Source organism: Pelodiscus sinensis, chromosome 7, assembly GCF_052426305.1.
Source record: "Pelodiscus sinensis isolate ZL-2025 chromosome 7, ASM5242630v1, whole genome shotgun sequence".
In the NCBI taxonomy this organism is placed as follows: Eukaryota; Metazoa; Chordata; order Testudines; family Trionychidae; genus Pelodiscus; species Pelodiscus sinensis.
In genome coordinates, this window is record NC_143058.1 from 11,040,233 (window position 1) to 11,059,900 (window position 19,668).

The 19,668-nt window shown below is 39.9% G+C and overlaps 1 protein-coding gene across 5 annotated transcripts in view; it reads left to right on the plus strand.

Moving 5' to 3' along the window:
* Positions 1 to 19,668, plus strand: part of SEC22A (SEC22 homolog A, vesicle trafficking protein) — a 39,682-nt gene that overhangs the window by 10,555 nt on the left and 9,459 nt on the right. For 4 of the 5 annotated variants that reach the window (XM_075933125.2, XM_075933126.2, XM_075933129.2 and 1 more), the window contains exons 3-7: positions 479 to 553; positions 4,403 to 4,566; positions 6,683 to 6,877; positions 13,863 to 13,981; positions 18,863 to 18,928. In XM_075933125.2, coding sequence (XP_075789240.2) covers positions 479 to 553; positions 4,403 to 4,566; positions 6,683 to 6,877; positions 13,863 to 13,981; positions 18,863 to 18,928 — 619 coding nt within the window. The remainder of the gene's footprint in view (positions 1 to 478; positions 554 to 4,402; positions 4,567 to 6,682; positions 6,878 to 13,862; positions 13,982 to 18,862; positions 18,929 to 19,668) is intronic. The other variant, XM_075933123.2, reaches the window with a different exon arrangement.

The window sequence follows — 19,668 nt, forward strand, 5'->3', positions numbered from 1 at the left end:
AGGAGGATTATCATGAAATAGTTATGAGTATAATGCTCACTTTTCAAACACTTCTTTATATGTATTTTATTTTGGGGTTATTTGTTTGGTTATCACTCACCAGAAAGTATTTCTGTGGGAAGAGTGTTAGGGCGGGTCTACATTAGATAATTGTCAATGTCTGTACTACAGCCTTCTTCCCATCAATGTAAGAGCCCTAGTACGTTGATCTAATAACTCCTCCAAAAGAGGTGTAAAACTTATTTCACTGTACTTAGGATGACACTGTGTTCCTTTCGTAAGCTGCTATGAGTTGTGAAATTAACAAGAAATGAACCCACTCCTCCAGAGAGCTGGGTGGCTGGACCCTGCGCCTGGCTGAGAGCTGGGACCGGAAGCTTGGGTGGCTTCAGACCCTCTTTCTTGCCAAGAGTTTGACAGCCTTGTCATTTTCACAGCTTGGTGAGCTGTGAAATTGACAAGACTGTCCATGTCCCAGTGGGCAGGTGCTGGAGTGGAGGGCAGAAGAAGCTGGGGCAGCTGGACACCATTCTCCGGTTGTAAGAAACACCAGGTAACTCTCCTCCAGCTCTTGGCAGAAAGCTGCCTGGGGTGGACAGTAGATTATAGGGCATCCAGGCTTTCTGGCAGGAAGCTGCCAGTGACACTGATAACTACACAGGGTCAGTGGAAGTGCTTTGGTGAGGATGCACACCATTCAAGCACCATTATCCAAGGAGGATAATGTGGACGTGCACCCCCCCCCCCATCTGTGATTTTAAACATTATGCTTTGCTTCTTATTGTAGCTATTCTTTATTCACAAAAAGAACAATATTCACAAAACAAATATACACAGTGGTTGATATTTTTAACTTTGTGGCTTAGGTTTCACAGCTTGCATTTATCTTAAACTATAGTTAAGGTAGAGCAAATATCAATTCTGTATGCGTAAATGCAAATGAAAAAGTCAGCATTTCCTCTCAGAAGCTAATGATCATTGCTTTAACTAATTATGCAAAAATTAGCACTGTGGCCTTTGACTTGATTAATCAGCTTTAGTAGTAAGTCTTGATATATCTATGGCCAGGTGTACCCTGGAAGGTTAAGTCATACTTAGCTGCATTAGGTTGATTTTTCTAAACAACACTACCAATCCTGTTCCGTCAACTTTAAGAGTTGATAAAGTCGGTATCTGTACTCCTGCTTTCATGAGGAGTAACTAAATTCAGTCTTGCATGGTCAACTTCCCAGTAGTGCAGCCTCAGTACTATCAAAGTTGCCTTTCTTGACCTCAAGGAAGGGTCCCACAGTGACCCACTGTGACTGTTCTGGCCACGATTTTGAACTCTATTGCTCTCCAGTTGAACAGAAAAAGTTCTGGGAAAATTTGAATTTCATTTCCTGTGCAGCCAGAGTGGTGAGCAGACCTCAAAGCAGGCAGCACAGCGGACCATGAGTTCAAGTTCCATGAGCTCCATAAGTTCCCATGATTGAAGACGAGCACCAGCATGGAGCGTGCAGGAGATTCTGGACCTCATTGCTGTGTAGCAAGAGGAATCTGTTCACTCAGAACTATGAACCAACAAAAGAGACACAGATATCTTTGCAAAGAGCATGAAGGAGAAAGGATGTCAGGAATGCCCAGGAGTGCGAAGTGAAAATGAAAGAGATGAGGCAGTCATACCGAAAGACAAAGGAGGCAAATGGACATCTGAAGCATTGCCACAAACACGCCGCTTCTATGAGCAGCTGCATGCGATCCTTGGGGGGACCAGAACAGCTTCTCTAGACAATCTGAGGATTCCCCCCAAGACGCTCAGGCAACCGTGTGCAGGAGAAGAATGATCAACAGGCAAGTGGGGTAACCAAGGTCATGGAGAGCCAAGAACTTTTTATAACCTTGGAGACAATCCCCTCTTCTTAGGAAATCTCATAGTTGAGCACTGATCCCGGGGAGGACACTTCTGGTGAGTTCACATTTTTTGTCTTGTTAAAAGTGGGTTAAGGCATTTGGGTGTGATCTGTGGCAACCAATGTGCCTACACAGTGGGGGGTCCCCAGAACAGCTTGTTAATGGGTCTGGCAACAAAGCAGGAATCCTTCCTGCACATCTCCATAGAGCTCTCATAGAGGAACCCTTTAATCCTTCTCACAAAGTTTCTGGGGAGGCTGCCTTATTCTGTCTTCCACAGTAGAACACCTTTCTACTCCAAGCTAGCAGTCAGTTGTCTGGCATCATTACAGCACAAAGCATTGCAGCATAGGGTCCAGGTTTCTGGCCACATTCAGTCAGCATATGCTCTGTATCACTCTGTGTGATTGGAGAATACTGATACCTCGCATGGCAACCTGGATGAATCAGGGGAAGCTATTGGCTGATGCCTCTGCTGTAAACCTCTGTTTGCTCATCCCTAATGAAGCATGGCTTGAGCCCCTGCACTGTCCTGCTGCAACATCCAGACTCCCTCCCCTCCCCACGCTCACCAACTTGACTGCTCCTGCAGGTAGGAAACGTTGCACTCTCCCAGACTCACTGCTGCCATGCTTGGGGACTCCCTGCTCCCTCCCTCCTGCTACTTCTGCAGGAAGGGAAAGTTGCACTGTCCTGGCAAACCATAGTTACCAGACAAATGGGCGCCATATGAGCCCCTGCTCTACTCTGCCACCATGTTTCTACTCCCAGCCCTCTTCTCCCCGCTAGCCTGCTCCTGTAAGAAGGGAAAGTTGCGGTCTCCTGGTAAATGAAGGGTGCCAGGCACATGGCTGCTGCATGAATTCCTGCCCTGCTCTGTTGCCATGGCTGGAACCCCGTCCCCTTCCTCCCAGATGTCTGCTCCCATGGGAAGGGAAAGTTTCACTTTCTTGGCAAATGTGGGGGTGCTGGACATGTGGATGCCACGTGAGCCCCTGTCCTGCTCTTCTACCATGCCCAGACCCTCTGCTCCCCTCCTGCTTGCAGGCTTGTGCCCCAGTCTGTCTTTTCCTAAACTTTCACAAAAGTTCCCTTACACATGTGGAAGTTTTGCAGCCACTGCTGCTGATCCCATACCCACATAACAATGTGATCCCACCAGTCTAGTCTCTGCTTGTCTGACATCACCAGAATCAGCCACTGTGTCCAGAAGATCGAATGCTGGTGGCATTTGCAATTCGCTCAGCTCACATGCTTCTCAGAAGAGTATGTTCATGGCCTCCTGAGATTCTTCCTCATTCTAGCAGACTTTGGATACATTCTGGACATACTCCAGCATTAGGCGCACCAAGGCTAACATCATCACCATAATGCTTTGATGGACAACGGGATCCACAGTAAATTCCATGCTCATGCTGCTATGGTGTCTGCGCGAATAGCCAACGAGAGAAAAGGACACAAAAAGACTGTCATTCATCTGAAGTAGGGGGAGGGAGGAGATGGGCAGGAAATGAGTGTATCATGGGTTGCTGACAATCTGTACCCAGAAATAACCACTGAATAGTCCAGAATGCAAAGGGGTGCAGGCACTGTGAGATAGCTACCCACATGCATTGCTCTCAAAGTCGATGGTAGCCACCCTACAAAGGACGCATGACTTTGAACTACATTGAATTCTTGCACACAGTGGGGACATGCACCTTCAACTTTACAAAATTGGGTGCTACTAAAGTCTATCTTATCTCTCAGTGTAGACATGGCCTATAATTTCTTTGACAACTGATAAACTAAAAAGAAATTTTAAAGAACTAGACATTAAATGTAATCAAAGATTTTCGACATCTATCATCAATAGTAAAACTGTAAAAAAAAAAAAAAAAAAAAAGATATATAATATTAGCTTGATTATTTTAAACTGTATATAACAGATACTTCAGCTAATTTTGAAATTTCTGTTTGGCGAGCCAATAATTGACTAATACAATTTAATGTCTAAATTAAGTATGAGTAGGTAGCGGGGGAGATTTTCCTGCCTCTGGTCATCTTCATTTCCATCCCTGGATACTAAGGAAACATCCTTACTATGGAAGAACGCAATACCCTTGCTTATAAAGATAATTCTGAAGAGCAGTTTTTTGCCTTTGGAATGTACCAGATGGCATGCTCTTCATTTATTCTAAATGTACTATTCCCAAGGGAGGGTACCCATGCGTTTTCCCCCCTCTCAAGAATTTTAATTCAATAATCCTTTTTTCCACGTTAGTTGCAACACACTATATGCTTATATATGTATAACATCTTCTCATTCATTAATAGAACGTTGTTTCAAAGAAAGAAATTCTCTAAAAGTAATTTTTCCCCTAAAACAATCTCTGGCTTTTTTCAATAAATATTAGTCTCTTCATTACCCTATAGAAGTTTTTTGCCTCTCTGTTTATGCATATGAAACCTATCTGTTGATGCTGTAAATTACATGGGCTTAATATTAAAACAATTTTTAAAATTATAGTTTTATTAGTTCTCTGGGAGTGAGCTACATGATGCTGTGCACTGAAAATTACCCCAGTGTTCTGGCTTTCTGCTTCCTGGATGAGCTTCAGAAAGAGTTCATCACCACGTACAATATGATGAAGACAAATACTGCCATCCGGCCATACTGTTTCATAGAGTTTGGTAAGGATTTTACTGTTTGCTATAATGACTCTTTCCAGCCTAACTCAAATTTAGCTAACAGTTTTGAAAGAACGCATAACGCAACATGTACAAATCACAAAAATTCAGCCACAATTATGTTTAATTAGTTTTCATTTGATTTAGGGCCTAATCCAGCTCCTATTAAAGCCAGTAGAAAGTTTCCCTTTTCTTTTGGGGGGAGTTCAATCAGTTGGTTAGAGCCTGATCCAAAGTCCATTGGGGATCTTTCCATTAACTTCAATAAATTTTAGATCAGGTCTTGTGTGAACAAATGTGGATGAGTTTAACTTCTACCAATTAGTAATATTTTGAGGATGTTTGACATTATATCCATATCAAAATACGGTAAACTTCCGATAATCCGGCACCTTTAGGACCCAGGGGGTGCCAGATTATCAGATATGCCGGACTATCAGAAGGGGGGGCTATGAGGGGTCTGGAGTGGTGGGAGGGGTGCCACCCCAGACTCCTCATAGCCCCCCCCTTACGATAGTCCGGCTCTGCCCTAGGCGTCCCCGATTCAGCCGCTGCTGGTCAGTTTCAGCAGCAGCTGAATCGGGGATGCCTGCAATAGAGCAGCTGGGGTGCTGCCGGGTTGGTCCCGCAGCGCTGAGGGGCGGTGCTACGGCACCAACCCAGCAGCACTCCAGCTGCTCTTGGGGACGCCTGGGGCAGGGTTGGTCTTGTAGCGCCGCCCCTCGGTGCTGCGGAACCAACCCGGCAGGACCCCAGCTGCTCTGCCCCAGGGGTCCCCAAGTCAGCCGCTGCTGAAACAGATCAGCGACTGATTCCAGGAAGCCCCGGGTAGAGCAGCTCTGCCCCGGGCTTCCTGGAATCAGCCGCTGTTCTGTTTCAACAGCGGCTGAATCGGGGACCCCTGGGGTAGAGCAGCTGGGGTCCTGCCTGGTTGATCCCGCAGCGCCGTCCTTTGGCGCTGCGGGACCAACCCGGCAGCACTCCAGCTGCTCTGCCCCAGGCGTCCCCCAGAGCAGCTGGGGTGCTGCTGGGTTGGTCCCGCAGCCCCGAGGGGCAGTGCTACGAGACCAACCCGGCAGCACCCCCAGCTGCTCTGCTCCCGGCTTCCCCGATTCAGCTGCTGGTCAGTTTCAGCAGCAGCTGAATGGGGGAAGCCTGTCCGGCTGCCCCAGCACTTCCGGGTTCCTGATGGTGCCGGACCATCAGGAGTCCCGGAGCATTGGATGCCGGACTAATGGAGTTTTACTGTACTTTGAACCTATAAAGATATTGAGCTTTGTGAACCATTTCTAAATCAAAGAATTCCAGTAAGTTATTTGTTTAATGCAAGGATAGAAACTTAAGATTTGCTTTATGATAGAGCTATGTATTGAATTTTCTGAGGCTCAAGCTTCAAATACCTACTACATGTGGTATTTTTGTGGCTTCTGCTGATATCTGCAGTAGCTTAAAATTATACCTTCATTTGAAGGTAAGAAAAACTAGTTTTATGTGTTGTAACAAAATATATTTTAAATAGAGTAAAAGGAATACAAGATGCAGAAGAATATATGTACAAAGGAGTCTGTTTTTTAAAGGTGTTCTTTTTTTATAACTTGTTTGCTTTCTTCCCTTTCTCCAGCTTTCCATGTGTTTTCCTAGCTGTTAGTTTAAAGAGTAATTTCATTATTTTGAGGTGAGAAGATATAATGAAAGTTTTCAGACCTAATATTTTGCAATTTAAGTCCCATTTTAGAATTAAGTGCTATTATATATGAAAAATAAATTATTTTTATAAGAATATTTGCTAAATTGAAAGATCCAAACTAGCGAAATAAATCCATTATAGTAGCAGTGCTTTCAGTATCATGCCATGGCAAGTCATTAGTTTTTTCACAGTGATTAGGTAATTAGATTTTTAGAGCTTAATTTTTTATACTGAAGAATTAATTAGTCCATGATGTGTTAGTCATAAAACAAAAATAGTATTAGAATGTTCCAAGATAAATGTAAGAATTTCAAATAATAAATCTAAATTTGTGTATTTGAGAAATATACGGCCCATAATTTCCTCATAGGTTAGAATTATTTAACAAAAATCTACGGGGATATACATATACATATATATTTAATTTTACAGATAATTTTATTCAAAGGACCAAGCAGAGATATAATAACCCACGGTCTCTGTCGACAAAGATAAATCTTGCTGACATGCAGACAGAAATCAAGCTGAGACCACCTTATCAAATTTCCATGTCTGAACTTGGTTCAGCTAATGGACTTGAATACATATCTGCTTCAGAGTTTAAGGGTACTGGTAAGATATCTACTGGTGAGTTTGGTACCTTAATTACTACTATCTTTGTGTGACCAAGATACAGAGAAATATGTTTATTTTCTTAAAAGAAATATTAAGCTATGCCAACTTGGTACTTTCTTAGTTGCTGGTCTGTATAAAGTACAACTGCCATGACACAGGGTGTGTGTCTTTGTTTAGAAGCTCTGACTTCAGCTTCTCCATAAAGGACTATTACTGTTAGACTGGTTTCTAAATGGAAATAAACAAGTGAAGGTGGACATTTAAATACATTCTTTTTAATAAAACTCAAAAATCAGTTAGTTCATCTAATGACATCTGATGGTGGCATCATAAAAGCATTGTATTGTTAAGGATGTGCCATTTCTATTGGTCTCAATATGAGAAGCATCACACGGGGCAGGTCCTTGACATTCAAATTCAAAGTAATTATCCTATTTAAATTCAATATTCTTTAAAAAAAAAAAAAGTTTGTGTTTAGTACATTGCATCAAAAATGACATATTAGCATTTATTTTTTTCATGGCACTTCTATTTTAAGTCTTGATTTTTTTATTTATTTCATGAAGTAAACTTTAAAGGGTAACTTTTAAAGCACATATGATAGCTATTGCATTGGTGAGTTTGTATATTAAGAGTACTTATACTGCTATGATTCTAGTCTTTATATTGTGATATTAAAACATTTCCAAGCAGTTTAACGCCAAATCTGCAGATTTCCACGAAGAATGAAAATAGGAACACAAAAACATTGTGCTATTATATGGATTCTACAAATGAAACTGACTAGTGAAAATGAAACAGAACAGTCTAGTTTCAATCTTCTAGTTCAGTGAATTGAAAAAACAAAATAAATGAAGAAAACATAATGTAAATATTAAAACTTTTTTTTCATTTTTAAAAATCTTTGGTCCCGATGCTCATTCACATGAGCAGACATCTATACCAAACAGTTCCTGTTGCAGGATTGAGGCCTGAATTAATGACACAACTGTAGACTCTTATTAAAGTACTATAAAATAAATTATCAGCTAAAATGTATATACTTTTACAAATAGTAATGATCACTTTACTGATTGCTAGCAATTACTTTTCTTAATAGTCTTAAAGAATCTTAAAACACTTCATTTCTATTTCTGCTGTAACTTTTCTCTCTTCAGATGTTAACATGTTAGTTGAAAAAGATATATTGCTATATGTTTGTTCTGTACCCACCACAGTGGGTTCTGATCCTAAATGGGAAATGATGGAGCAATCACAGTACAAATAATTTAGTTATGAAGATATTGATACTAACCAAAAAAGCCTGCAACAACAAAGGAGAATGTGTAATTGCATTTAGATTATTGCAATCTAGAGTGGTACCTCTCAAGATGTATTGTATACCAATGCTAAATCATACAGGGCCTTTCTAATGTTGCTAGTAACTAAGGGTATGTCTACACTACCCTCCTAGTTCGAACTAGGAGGGTAATGTATGCATACCGCACTTGCTAATGAAGCCCGGGATTTGAATTTCCCGGGCTTCATTAGCATAAGCGGGGAGCCGCCATTTTTAAATCCCCGCTGCTTCGAACCCCGTGTAGCGCGGCTACACGGGGCTCGAACTAGGTAGTTCGGACTAGGGTGCCTATTCCGAACTACCGGTACACCTCGTTTCACGAGGAGTACCGGTAGTTCGGAATAGGACCCTAGTCCGAACTACCTAGTTCGAGCCCCGTGTAGCCGCGCTACACGGGGTTCGAAGCAGCGGGGATTTAAAAATGGCGGCTCCCCGCTTATGCTAATGAAGCCCGGGAAATTCAAATCCCGGGCTTCATTAGCAAGTGCGGTATGCATACATTACCCCGCTAGTTCGAACTAGCGGGGTAGTGTAGACATACCCTAATGGATAAATGTGGAGAAGCTTCTGAGTACCACTTCTGATTGTATATGTGTATTATATATATTTTATTATAATTCTATGGACTCATTCTCTTATTGCTTCTGACACTTGCATCTTACTTTCTTAAGAATTAATCTCTTGCTACTTATTTCATAGACTGATGTACTCCTGTCTTGGTAGATAAGGTTATGGTGTCACAAGTGGAAGCAAATACATTTAATAAAAAACCTCTGGATGCGGTTTATGGTTAAAATGAAAAATAATGAACGTCTATGACATGGGCAGAATTATTTGTAAATACTGTGTACAGATGTGGTCGCCTCATCTCAAAAAAGATGTATTGGCATTTGAAAAGGTTCAGAAAAGGGCAACAAAAATGATTAGGGGTTTGGAACAGGTCCCATATGAAGAGAGATTAAAAAGACTTGGAGTTTTCATCTTAAAAAAGAGGAGACTAAGGGGGGATATGATAGAGGTCTATACAGTCATGACCGGTGTGGAAAAAGTGAATAAAGAAAAGTTATTTATTTATTCCCACAATAAGTACTTGAGGTCACCAAATGAAATTAATAGGCAGCAGGTTTAAAACAAACAAAAGGAAGATTTTCTGCACGCAGCACACAGTCAACCTGTGGTACTCCTTGCGGCGGTTAAGACTTAGGGTTTAACTGGGTTCATAAAAGAGCTAGATAGCCATTGATGGACCTAACCTCTATGAAACTATTAGCCAGGATGGGTAGGAATGGTGTCTCTAGCCTCTGTTTGTCTGGAGATGGATGATAGGAGAGGGAGCACGTGATGATTATCTGTTGTGTTCCCTCCCTCTGGGGCATCTGGTATTGGCCACTGTTGGCAGACAGGATACTGGGCTAGATGGACCTTTGGTCTGACCCAGTATGGCGGTGGTTATGTAAATAGATTATTTTAAAAGGTGTTTTCAGAAAGCATTAGCTGCTTATTTATTTCATTTTTGGAATAAAAGATCTGTAAACATACTAACTTAAATTAAAATGCAATGAGGCACCTTCTCTTGTCTTTTCCATTCAAGTTAAGGATTTTTTAAAACATTTTAAGTCAAAAGTCATTTCCCTTGTTGTTTTTTACTTAACCTGATTGTTTTAGAAGTATTGCTTCCTGACATCTCCAATTTTCTTCCATCTCAATTTTCCTATCAACCCCTTTTCATTTAGTTAGTTTGTCTTTCCTCTATATTTTACAAATATTTTACATATTTTTTTCTTGTCTTCTACCTTCCTGGAATCTGCATGGCTGTAGATTCTCCCTCTTGGGGCCCAATACCACTGGGGAAAATTTAAATGTTAGCTGCTTTTTGCCTTGATAGAAAGGGCCATTGGATATTACAGTGTTTGGAGTGAAATTATTCCTTTTATACAAATCTTATACTATATAGCTTTTCTGTAATTTCCCAGATCAGCTGCTTGGTCATGTACAAGCTAACAAGTACTTGCTTCAAAAATCTTCACTGACTGTCTAATACCTATGCAGCAGGCCAGATATTCCCCATTTCTCTTCTGTTCCAAGATAACTTTTCCAAATGTGACCTTCCTTTCTCAGTGTCCCTTCCTTTTACTTTCTCATTCAGATGAGAGGTTTTCTTCTAGTATTGGTTCATGTCATTTCCAACCAGGTATGTGCACATGCATGGCAATTGGAAGATTTTTTTCCCCTAGTAGTATCTGTTGGATCAGTCCAGGTGCCTCTTGGAATGGCACGTTTATGGTGCTCAATGTAGGGCCCTGCTGATCTGCCATCCCCTCAGTTCCTTTTTACTGCCATTGATGGTTAGCTGGAACAAACGCTTTGGCAGTATTTGTGTCCTTAGTAGTAGTTAGTTCGGTGTTAGTTTAAACTAATTACATTTTCTTTGAGTGGGGATTTCCCCTTTCATTGCTTGCTCTCCTAGCACCAGGAAAATGCTGTAATCTCCAGGTTTTAAATCTCCAGTGAGGTCCGCAGCTAGTGGGTACCCAAAAATAATCATACGCTTTGTGTGTTTAAATTTTTACAGAGGGACCACCAAAAAGATCACTGTAGAATCTATAAGTGTTTCTGCCCCAAGATGTTGATAGACAGGGATCATGCCTGAAGATTCTGTTGGTGAAGGCTGTGATCCACCCTCAGTCTGACCCCAGGTTGGTGGATCCCGTCAATCATTTCCACCTCAGAGCAGAAAGTCCCAGCTCTGTTGGCACGGGAATCAAGACTGAGAAAGGACTTGACTAAGAACTTCCGGTATCACCATAGCTCCAGCTGTGGCTCACAGACAGGCATCGGTCGCAGTCTCCAGGGCTGCTGAAGAAGAGGCTAGAGAGGGGCCATATGACCTGACTAATGACAGACATGTCAGTCTTGGGCTGAGGAGTGTATTTGGAGGACCTCAAGACACAAGGCCTCTGGTCATATTTCTACTTCATATTTCTAACTTTAGATACAGGAATGGTACATGCACACAAATCAATTCTACATATTCGGCAGATTATAACTTTTTAAATGATACCTTGCAAGCTGTTTTTTGCATTAAGTATTTCCTAGCTATGCATATTCATATGCATAAGTATATTTTTATAAAACATGGGGAGGGCACACAGACCAAATTCAGTTTTGTTGCACTAGTGTAACTTTAGAGCAGAATTTGACCCATTAACTTTAGCTGAATTGGTAAAGCATGTGGCATTACTAGCACAGATACAATTACTGGGCATGTATCTGACGTTGAACAATATTTAGAGTCTAGGCCTATTAAAATGTTCAGAAATTGAAACCTTTCTTTAGAGGTAGTCTGTTCTGGTGTAGTGAATAAATTAAAAATATTTTTTAATGTAGGGGAATACATCATGCAAACTCTTCATAGTATTTTGCTTTAAAGATCATCTCAGTTTTCATCATGCTTTAGAAATGTGATGATGATATACTGCTATTTTTTTGTGTGCCTTTGTCTCATTAGGGCAGATTTTAAATATTTTAATTTTTTTTTTCAAATGCCAGTTCCTAAAGTTACGGAGTCTTTCATGCCTTTAACTTCCTAATTTTAGAATAAGGAATTCTGGTAGAAATGGCACAGTATCTCAGCCCAGTGGAACTAAAAGAGCTAATCGCTGTAAAATTATTAAAAATAGTACATTGATATTTATATATAATAAACAGCAATAAAAACTACTACATGTCTAGGAAATGGCCAGGCTACCATAAGCCACCAAATAGTTGATTGCTCCATATTTCAATCATAATGTTACATTAATTTTTTTTTAAATGGAAGCTTGTGGGGAACAGAAAGAAGTGTGAATAAATACAAAGCCATTCCTTATCGGGAATATACAGGGTCTGATGTCAGAATTTGTACATTCATTGATCCTGGGCCTAAAAACTCACTAGTATAATAATTTATCTGCTGTCTCTTTCTAGGAGTTTGTAAATTCCACAGGCTGATGGACCTAGTGCCGCTAATACAGCTTGTCTTTTACTCTGCTGCCTTTAACTGGTCTTCTAAATTCTGTTATGTATTTATTTACTCTCTGGTGCTTAGCTTGTTTGACAATAGAATATATAATTCCTTAAGCTTTGAGGAGATTAATAGCTCTAATCCTTAATTAGAGTGCCTGAAAATTATTTTAAAGAGTAAAGAAAAATTCTAATACTCATGCACAAAATTACTGATACTTTGCGGAAAGATCTGTTGACTTTTTCTGAATAAGACTGTCCTGATTTTTGTGTTATCCAAATGTAAAATTCCTGATTGGACTATATGGGGAGAATATGGGCGTGTAAACTTTCGCTCCTCTACGCACAAAACTCAATGACCGCTGAACTCATTTTACCCTACAGTTTTAAAAAAATGCAATTTTGAGACTAAAATTTCAGCACAAAAATTGTTTGAAAAGTTGTAAGTAACTGCAGAAGTTAGAATGGAACCTGGCATCTTAACCTTAATAATTGCCACCTCTAACGTGTCTTTTAGTTAGGGTAGAAATAATTTATTGAAGTTGATCATTGAGGTATGTTTCTATTTTAAGCATACGTTAAATCCTGTACAAATTAGTTACAATAAAAGTTAGGACACGATGACACTCAGTTTTCTGTGCTTATCTGGAGAAATAGCTTTTGTCATTTTTTGTGGTTTCTTTTGTAACTTTTTGAACTGTTTGGGGAGCCTTTGTCTGCTCTGTTAAGTGCAAACAACTAGGATTGACACCCCTCTCTATATTAATGTTACAGTTCATTAACTTCATTGTTTGCACCTTTACACTTCACTGATTTAAACAAAATGATTTAAATATGTGAATCTCATGTGTCCCTTTCCTCTCCCCCATGTTGCCTAGACTGTTAATGATTTTTGTGTTGGTTTTCCCCTCCTCCACCATATTTGGTTTCTGTTACTTGTGGAAAGACACAATAATGATTAAGACACATCTATGTATTTGCAGTCATTTGTGTAACTCTCATGATAACCACAAGTAAATGTGGGCAGAAAAATGTATATTTTCAAATCGCTTTCCATATTTTTTTAATATAATCAGTAAGAGACTTCTGAATGACTGAACAGTACAGCTAGTAATACAGAGACTAGCTGTATTTCCAGACTTTTTCTTTATTTGTAGCTTTGATAGCATTTACAGCTGTTGTGTTTTGCTGTAAGGGAAGGTAATAGGCTTTGCGCCTCACCATTTTGTTCAGCAAACAAGCTAAATCAGACCTGATAGCTCTTACTAATGTACTAGCATTAAAAAGAGTGGAGATTTTGAAAGGAGCTCTCAAGTATGTGACTTATTAGCTGGTTGCTAATTTTGGAGAAATTTACCAGCAAATGCATTATTGGGTATCAATTTACTGGCATTTTTTAAGCAGTCTTTAGCACAGTGCTGAATAAACAGAATACATGAAGTTAAATCTCTTCTTTAACAAAGACATTAAGGAACATTGATTCTTTAATTGAGGTAAAGTATATGTTATCAAGTCTTTTATTTTTCAAATTTTACATGTACATATTAAGGATTACTAACTTTAATTAAGTATTTTGAGCAAGAAGTCACTGAAAAGTAAAATTTATATTTTCCTAAACTTTAGGTTAAATGCCATTTTCCCCCCTGTGCCTTGCAGCGCCTCATCAACGACTGGAAGCCATTACTATGCCAGGGATTGTTTCGTTTATACTGAGCCTGTTATGTGGAGCTTTGAATTTAATTAGAGGGTTTCATGCTATAGAAAGTCTTCTGCAGGTACTGTACCATGTTTATGACTCTATAGTAGGGAAGAACTGAAATCAGTGACATGCTGGTGCAAAATATCAATCAAAATTATCTCCTATAAACTGTTTACTTATATAAGCCAGATCCTTCTACCCTAATTCACATAAATGTTCCTGTTGTTTTCAGACTCAATATGTACATTATTACTTCTGGTGAATTACATATACAGGATTCATGTCCGGCGCAGAATTTTTTTTTGTTTCCCATACAAAATACATTCTGTCCAAGAAGTGCTGCAGTTCTATCTTTGGCTTTCGAGAGGGCACTGTGGCACCAGAACAGCTGGCTGACCAGCGGTAACAGCTAGCAGCAAGCCGCATTTATTACAGCAGCCTGCCCAGGAAGCCAGGTTAAGTGGAAGAGTCGGACACATGAGGCTGTGGGGTGTGTCAGAAGATTCAGAAGGGCTAGGAAGAGGCAGCCTGGTGCATAGGCTCAGGAGCTAGCGGGGTGACAGCGTTTAGCTATGGGCTGAATGGGAGTGGGTTCCAGGGCCACATAGGGATGGCAGAAAGATATACCTGAATGGGAAATGCTCTGGGTCAGCCAGGGTCTTCATGCAGGAGGCTCCCCTATTTCCTAACAGTCCTTCCTTCCTCCACCCGCAAAAAATAAATTCTTCCAGACTTCTACCCACACTTAACAACCCTCCAGGGTCACTCCTGGGTGCCTTTCCTCTCCCTCTGCTCCTCCATTACCCCTGACTCCCCCAATCCTTTGCACTGCTTCTGAGGGGTGTGAGAAATACTTTTCTGTATTCCTGAATCTCTTTTTTGGCTGGAATTGTTACAAACATACTAGCTGACAGATATTTTAAAATAAAATACTAAAATAATTGAAACTGGATTGATATATTGTATTATGTTTACACATTCTGCAGAATTTTCAATTTTTTGGTGCAGAATTCCCCCAGGAATATTATTATATATATTATTATACATACCCATTATTGAGTGTATCCAGGATGAGATTTTCAAGGGCACATAACCGTTTGGAGATTCATTGGAAGATGAACAGCTAACTCTCTTAGATACTTCTGCAAATCCCACTAGTACAGGGCATAGACTGATGTTTTCTAAATCTATGCCATGATGCCAACCTTTGAAAAGCCACTTTTTCATAGGTGTCTTTTATGCATAATACTTGAGTAAAAGGATATGCCTTCAAAATTTGGGCCCATTATCTGCAATGAATCACAGAACGTGGATATGTGAAGGATTTTTTTGTAACCGGACCTTTGTTCCTTTGAGACTAAAATAAAAAATACATACTTAGTTATGGGAAGTTCTATCCCTTGACTGACTTCCTTTAAAATATATTTATAGTTGATATTGTAACCGATGACCCTGCAATGAATAAGAGGTTTTCCTTTGTTCATTGTTACTCTTATTAGGTACATTGCTACTGATACTATGTACTGAATGGAGGATACTGTCCTGTTAGAAGAGCATATAGTCTGACGATGTCAATTGTCATAGCTCCATTGAAGTCAGTGGAACCATGACAATAGCTGCTGAGTATCTGCCCCAGTTAAAATATTAAATTGAGTTCCTCACACTGTGGTTGTCTTAGGGGAACATGAAGATCTTGGCTTTCAAAAGGTGTAAGGGGAATCTTATTATTTTGGTTAATATTTATTCGCTCAGTAAAGTAAGTTCAGGGATATAAGACTTCCTATGAACAATTCCTTCATAATCACAGAATTATCAGTGTTTAATCACTTTTAAGGATACTAGTTACATAAAATATGCAAGATGCTATGTGCATTCTGATTATGTTCTGTATACATACTTGTGTATTAATTTAAACATTAACAGTTGAGGCCCAGGGCATTTCCTAAAGATTAATGAATGGCTGGGAGGAGTTGATGAAAATGCCCTGCGCCAAGGTCACTGTTGCTATTACAAACTGAAAATGAGAATAAAATCAAGGTATATAGATTTTTTAAATGTATTATGCAGTTTCATGTGGCATTTCTGGAGAATTAATGCCCTTTTCCTTCACAAATCATATTTCTTATATATTATGTACATATAAATATTTCCTGAATGCTTTATCACCATGCCATTAGATTTATACATATAAATTACAATACAGAGTTGCACATAGAGCAGGCAGAATTTCACCTCTTTAATTGTATAATATCTGTAGTACTTATTCTGTTTCTGAAGGAACTCAGCTGCAGAAGGATATTCCAGTGTATGATTAGCCTATGTAACCAATAATGTGGTGGCCAATTCAGATTCTTTCTCTGTGCTATTATATTAGAATAGGGTTGTTAGTGTGCAATGACTTAGATGTGTAACCTCATCAAATTTTAACAGTTGCATGACCATTTGATAGTTCCCGGGGGCGGGGCTGGCAGCCTGGGCGCTCCCAGAGAGCCCCCTGCCACTCTGCGCTGCTGCTTCTGTACTATCACCCTGTGCGGACTGGCTCCCACCTCCTGCCCCATGCTGCTGCTTCTGATACAGAGACAACAGTGTGGGGCGGCAGCAGCCCCTGTACGTGGGGGCCCAAGTTCCCCACAGACAGAGGCTACTTTGGCATCCCACAAAGCAACCTCTGTCCATGGTGAGCCTGAGCGTGCTGCGGACAGAGGTTGCTCTATGGCAGCCTCCTTTTTGCTCCCCTTGCCCCACTGCTGTCTCTGGGAGGGGCAGGCAGTGCTGGTGATCGAGGGACCCAGCTTTTAAGTCGGATCCCCCTGAGCACCAGCTTCTGCCTCCCTCTCCCCCTGGAGGCAGAAAGGGGAGGCAGGTGGCTCCGCAGAGCCGGCATGCGCGGAGCCAGCTTAAAAGCCATCTCTCCATTAATATTGGCTCATGCCTGCCCCCCTGCACTGCTGCCTCGATAGAAAGGCAGCAGGGTGAGGGGACAGCCAGCTCCAGGTAATCCAATATGCTTGGGCAGCTGGCTTAAAAGCTGGCTTCCTGCATGTACCAGCTCTTGCCTGACCTCCCTCACCCTCCGTGCTGCTGCCTCTCTATCAGAGGCAGCAACATGGGCAGGTGGGGCTCCGTGGAATGTGGTGCTCGTGGGGAGCCAGCTTAAAAGCTGGTTCCTCAGGGGTACCAGCTTCCCTCTCCCTCGGCTTCCTCTGATACAGAGATGAGGGAGTGGGTGTGTGTGTGTGTGTAGTCAACAAGATTAACCAATAAGCCCAGGCTTATCAGTTAATCATGTACTCGTCTACATGTTGACATCCTTATATTGGAAGATGGTGGATAGTGAGTGATTTGCAGATGGAATATAAGGTTTACTATTTAATTCCCAGCATTTCAGATCCACACAAAATAAAATGAAGAGGAACTTAAAATTAACATGGAATAAATCTACAGAGGTTAAAGCAGAAGTCATGCAAACTCAATGTTAAATGGAAGTTTTAACTTCAGAAAAAAATCTCATTATAAAGGTTCCTTCTGAATTTAGACGACTTTCCTTTTTAATCAATAATTCATTTAAAGATTACAAAACTACTTTGTAGCCTGTTGTGACTGTGTGGTAGTTATACTGTTCTGAATTCTGTTGTGATGGGGCATGTCTACACAGCAGCGTAAGAACTGGCATTACTTTGAAATAACATAGTGAGTGTCTACACAGCAAGCCTTTATTTTGAAATAATATCGAGATGGAGGACTTCTTACTTTGACTCCCCTAACCCTCATTTTAAGAGAAGAGAAGTTGAAGGAAGTGTATTCTTCCTTCGACTTCCTGCTATATAGACAGCGCCAAACTCGAATTAAGCTATTTCAAGGTCAGCTACTGATGTAGCTGAAGTTGCGTATCTTAATTCAACTTTTGCCCCGCAGTGCACATGTATCTACTGTGAGGTGAAAGTTGTTATAACCTTTTGAAGTTCTGTTCTGGAGAAAAATTTTGTGTGCAGAAGTACAGACCTTTTTTAATAGCTAAAGCTACAGATGAGAAAACTTCAGGCAAAACATGTTCTCAAGAGAGATGGGCTATAGTTCCAAATGGACCAGCTTCCTTCAGAAATGGAATTCTCCTTGATGAAAAACAGATTGCATGAGTGCCCTTGTTCGTATGGGAAAGTTTCTGATTGTGGCAGATGTTTGCTTGAAAAGCATGAAAATGCAGTCTAGAATAATCACTGACAGCATAAATTTATTCTGCTCAGCTTTATGGAAAATATTAAAACCTGTTTGAATATATTAGAAAAAATAGGTCCCTTTAAGGAAAAATAACTTAAAGTGAAAAGAGCTGTAATTTTAAGTTCATTTTTCTATTGTTCTGCTTTAAGGAAATTCAATTTACTATCCATGTAACTGTTTATGAATAATCTTTATCTAATAGTCATGCTTTTGTCCTCTCTTCCATTAATATGTTTACCTGCATTGTTTTCTACATAGGATTTTAGCACCCCCTAGTGGCCAGTTTGTATTTTCCATTTTATAGAGTTTCCATTTTGTGAAGTTATATATTAAGGCCATTCTACAAGTTGTTAATTCTTCTACTTCCCAACAGTAGATTAGATTAGAATTTTCAAACTAGTGTAGGGAAACTAGGTGATCAAAGCTGCAGATGAGACTGTCTTATGCACCTTCAAGAATCCCAGCATTGGGTGTCTGCTATGCGGACTAGAAACAGTAAGCAAGAATGATTTCAGGATATTTTGGAGCCTTGTAACTTCATTCCATGAATCTGACCTTCCTAAAGAGAAATAAGTGATGCCTTCTAGTTTCGTCAGTTTCTGTACAGGAGGTAATTATAAATATATATGCTGTATTATTTTTAATTAGAGGTAGAAGTTATTTGTGGAGACCTTGTATATCCTGTGCATTTACAAATATGTTGTGAAAACACTGGATTTTTATTCTCTTTTCACAGAATGAGGGTGAAGATTTCAGTTATGTCATTGCATTTTTCCTTGGAACAGCAGCCTGCTTATATCAGGTAAATAGCAGTAGTTTTCAGAAGCATTATTTAATCATTTACAAATGTTATTAAGTTTTGTTAAACATTGTATATATTTGAATGGCTAGACTTTAACAAGCAACTTTAGCAACCTCCTTTTCTTATTTGGATGGTGATGAGAAATCTTAGCATAGATTCTTATCTGCAGTCTTAATTCTGGGCTATTGTCTCCTGGGATTGTCTTTTCCTGGTTAGTTTATCAAGATGTGTGTCTATTCCTGAGATTGATATTAGGATTGCTGTATGGTTCAGCATTATAGAATCAGATGAAACTGACATTTTAGGTCATTTTTCCCCTATCTTCCTGGGCAAATACAGGTTTTGTTCCTACAGTGTTACTGTCAGTTTAGCTTGTAAGTATAATAAGGGATAAGGAATCCTTCACTTATCTCAAATTACTATTATACAAACTAATACACCTCATCATCTATAAGTTTTCCCTAGAACATAGCCTTCCTTTTCTCAGTGCTTTCTCACCATTTCTAGTTATAAATTCATTTTATCTCACTAAATAATTCTTCTCCTTTTTATTTGTGCTCCTAATATATTGTTAAACTTTTAGCAAACCCCTGGTATCTCTTAGTTAGCTTAACTAAACTGTATACATAACTAGCTCTGTCTTTCCATAGAAGTCAGTTATGTCAGTCCCTTCATAATTCTTATGGCTCTTTGCTGGATTCATACCAAGTTTTGGTTGTCTTTCTGGTATTAATGAGCCT